Source organism: Myotis brandtii, unplaced genomic scaffold (assembly GCF_000412655.1).
Source record: "Myotis brandtii unplaced genomic scaffold, ASM41265v1 scaffold1042, whole genome shotgun sequence".
Classification (NCBI taxonomy): Eukaryota; Metazoa; Chordata; class Mammalia; order Chiroptera; family Vespertilionidae; genus Myotis; species Myotis brandtii.
The window spans coordinates 1-4034 of NW_005353506.1; the positions used below are offsets into that span (position 1 = coordinate 1).

At 37.7% G+C, this 4034-nt stretch overlaps 1 protein-coding gene across 1 annotated transcript in view; it reads right to left on the minus strand.

The window, feature by feature from the left end:
- Window positions 1-566: 566 nt before the first annotated feature.
- Window positions 567-4034, minus strand: part of LOC102243297 (cubilin) — a gene marked incomplete at its 3' end in the record, with an annotated part of 182298 nt that continues 178830 nt past the window's right edge. The window contains exon 37 of the mRNA XM_005856727.2: window positions 567-772. Coding sequence (XP_005856789.1) covers window positions 567-772 — 206 coding nt within the window. The remainder of the gene's footprint in view (window positions 773-4034) is intronic.

Below are 4034 nucleotides of genomic sequence, written 5' to 3' on the forward strand. Positions count from 1 at the left end.
CTTTGTCTTATAAGAGACTAAAACATGTTTATAAAAATTATATAAAAGGATCTGACATTTGGGAAACACACACACACACTCACATACATTAGCTAATTATGGAAAAGTTGAGTTAGAAAAAAAATGAACATTTATGCTTTTAGAAGAATACCCTGTTGTTATAATTGAGCAACTTAGTCAATTCCAAAGCATTAAATGTTTTTAATTTGAAGAATATAAATTTTATGGGATCAAACACATTTGATTCTACATATACCAACCCTGAACTATAATACCTTCAAAGAATAACACACTATCAAGAAAAATTCAATTTAACAATTAGGTAGAACTAAGCTTAAGAAAAATATTAGAACCCTTGAGCATTCTTACTGGCTCTTAAGGAGCCATTCATATGTAATGTAGTTTTTCTAATATATTACATAATGAAGTAATCCCACAAGGACAATACATATAGGAGAATTGTGTAGAGTTCAGGACTATTCCCAGCACATTCCTGAAAGTAGTGTTGGCCTTTCCAGTTTGTAGGATTCATTCTGGAAGCCATCACTAAAACAGAACCAACTTACTGTTAGCAAACGTGGCCTGGAAGCCTGTGCCACTGCCTGAGCCATCGGATACAAATCTGATCCACAGGCTGTGCGCAACAATGGATGAGTAATTGAGGGGGAGGGTGTTTCCACAGTATCGCCCCACCAGGTGACCGGTGGCATTTTCTTCCCGGATCTCTACAAAATCTCTGCTACAGTCCTGAGAATCCTCCAATTGGAATGTTCTGATTTGAAAATAAAATAAAATAGGGGATTAAATTAACAGAATAAATTTGGGGATTATCCTGAACCCCATGCTCGGTTAACCTGGTCACTTTTTAAAATGTTCTTTAATTTTAATCACAAATTTCTTTCACTAAAATTTGTTGAAATGTCTAGTCAAGAGATACAAAGGTAATTAATACACTGCCTTCTAGAAGAGGTTTTTTTCTCTAGGGATAAAATTGGTCAAGAATACAGAAAAAAATATAAGGCAGGATATCCTGACTGCCATCAGAGCTACAACATGGTGTAAGAACTTTGAGGTGAAGGTATCACATTTGTTTGTTAGGCTCAGTAACAGCTTGATGGAGAGAGTTTTAGAGATGGAAATGTAAATATTAGCTGAATTTAGGTGCAGAAATGGTGGACAGAGAATGCATGCCAGCAATAGCACATGCAATAAAGGGTGGAGTATATTTAGAAATCTGTGAGAGGTCTAGTTTGCTTAGAACTTTCAGTACTTTTAAGAAAAGTTACGAGACATAGCTAGAGCAGTATGAGGGCCTAATTTGGACAGAGCTTAAATGTCGATCAAAGGCACACGCACTTAATTTCTAGAAAGGTAGAAAAAAATATGGCATTCATAATAACATAGACTTGTTCAAGCATGTCCTATTCAACTTGTATTATATTCTAATTATGATGATATGAGGGAATAGATGGTAGGAAATAATGTCTACTTTATATGATGGTCATTAGTAACATATATAGAGTCTGAAATAGGTACTAAATAGATGCTTTCAAAACTTTAATGCTTTAAAAACCTGGATATAATTAAGATAGTGTGGAATTGGTGTAAGGGTAGATAAATGAATGACATAGAAGAGAAATTCCAGAGAAAAATCCACAAATATAGGGCCAATATAATTCAATCCACAGTTTCAAGATAAGCCAATGGGGGGTTGTTTTAATAAGTGGTGCTGCAATAACTGGATATCCTTATGGAGGAGAAGAAAAAGAACATCAACCCCTACCTCTCTCCATACACAAATTAATTTAGTATCTCTCATAGATATAAACCTAAAACCATAAAACTCCTAGAAGAAAACATAGACTATCTTTATAACTTCAGGATAGGCAAATATTTCTTAGAATGAAAAGGCACTAAATATAAAATTAGAAATTTAATAAATTTGACTTTATAAAAATAAAAATGTATCCTTATAGAATGCATGAATTAAAAAATAAATAGGCAAGTCACAGAGTTTTGGGAAGAGGAAAAGAGAGATCATTGTAAAACATATATCTAACAAAAGACTCAGGTTCAATTCCAGTCAGGGCACATGCCCAGGTTGCACAAAACATATATCTAACAAAAGACTCAGATCTGGAATATAAAAGGAATTCCTACACACACAAAAAAACAATGAAAAAAACAAATAGCCAAATTAGAAATGAACAAAAGACTTGAACATACACTTCATAAAAGATGATGAGTGAATGGTCAATGAAATTGTGAAAAGTACATTACATCATTAGTCATCAGAGCAACATAAATTATATATCACAATAAGATACCATTTCACACTTATCAAATGGCTAAAATTATAAAGATTGACAAGATCAAAGGTTTTTAAGTATGCAGAGCAACTGGAAGTCTCATAAATTTCTTGTGGAAATATATATACATATATATATAAAGGGGTAATATGTCAATTAGGCCGGGACGCCGTAATGGTCATGACCAGCTCAGGAGGAGGCTGCATCACAACGTCTCAGGAGAAGCTGCACGCGCAGATGGGCGGGAGGGGACTGCATGCCGCCCCCACCCCAGCAGACACATACCAGGGGGTGGGGGGGTGTGCTCCCAGCAACCGTGGGCAGCTCGGAGCATGCCCATGGTGGGTGGCGGTGGCAGCTGGAGCGAAGCAGCCCTGGTCCCGGGTGCCAGAGGGAAGCTGGTGCCAGCAGCCAGGGGAAGGAAGGCCTATTCTTGCACGAATCTTTGTGCATCGGGCCTCTAGTATTAATATAAGCACTTTGAATAATTACTTGGCAGTTTCTTATAAAACTAATTTCCAGAAAGCTTACTCCTAGATTTTTATCAAAAAGAAATAAAAACAGATGACCATGCTAATATAATGAGTATAATAGAACTCTTGCAACTCAAAAGTAGCAAGACAGCCTGGCCAGTGTGGCTCAGTGGTTGAGTGTCAATCCATGAATCAGGAGGTCCTGATTCAATTCCCGATCAGGGCTCAATCCCCAGTAGGGAGTGTGTGGGAGGCAACCAATCAATGATTCTCATCCTTGATATTTCTATCCCTTTGTCTTTCTCCTGTCCTCTCTCTAATATCATTAAGAACATATTTTTTAAAAATATTTTACAAAATAAAAAGACAAATAACTTTATTTTAAAATGGCTAGGGACTGAATAAACATTTCTCCAAAGAAAATATGTGACTGGCCGATAAAACATGAAGAAAGTACTCATCATCCTTAGTTATTATGGAAATGGAAATCAAAACCACAGTGAGATAGTACTTTATATCCATTAGGATGGCTTTTATTGAAAAAATGGACATTAACAAGTATTGATGAAGATATGCAGAAATTGGAACTCTTCTGCATTGCTGTTGAAAATATAAAAAGGTGTTGCCACTGTGGAAGTCAATTAGGTGGTTCCTCAAAAACTTAAACATAGAATAATCATAAGGTCCAATAATTCAAATTCTAGGTGTATACCCAAAGGATATATTTAAAAATATATAAAGATATGTAAATCCTATATAATAAAAGCCTAATATGCCAAGTGTCTGGTCATCCAGTCATCTGTTCAACCAATCAAAGTGTAATATGCTAATGATATGCTAAGGCCACTTAACCACTCGCTATGATGTTCACTGAATCACCAAGGGGCAGACAGTTGACTGGTCGACCAGTCACTATGATGTGCACTGACCACCAGTCGGAATACACTCCAACTGGTAGGCTAGCCTGCTGCTGGGGTCCGGCTGATCAGGACTGAACAAGATGGGCCAGACATGCCCTTGATCCCTCCTGCAGTCCCTCTCTGGCTGGCCAATTTCCTGCATCCATCCCTGGCCCCAATCATGCACCGATGGGGGTCCCTCAGCCTGGCCTGAGCCCTCTCGCAATCTGGGACCCCTCGGAGGTCGGAGAACCAGTTTCAGCCCGATTCCTGCAGGCCAGGCGGAGGGACCCCACTGGTGCATGAATTCATGCACTAGGCCTGTAGTATATATATATATAATATATAAGCAA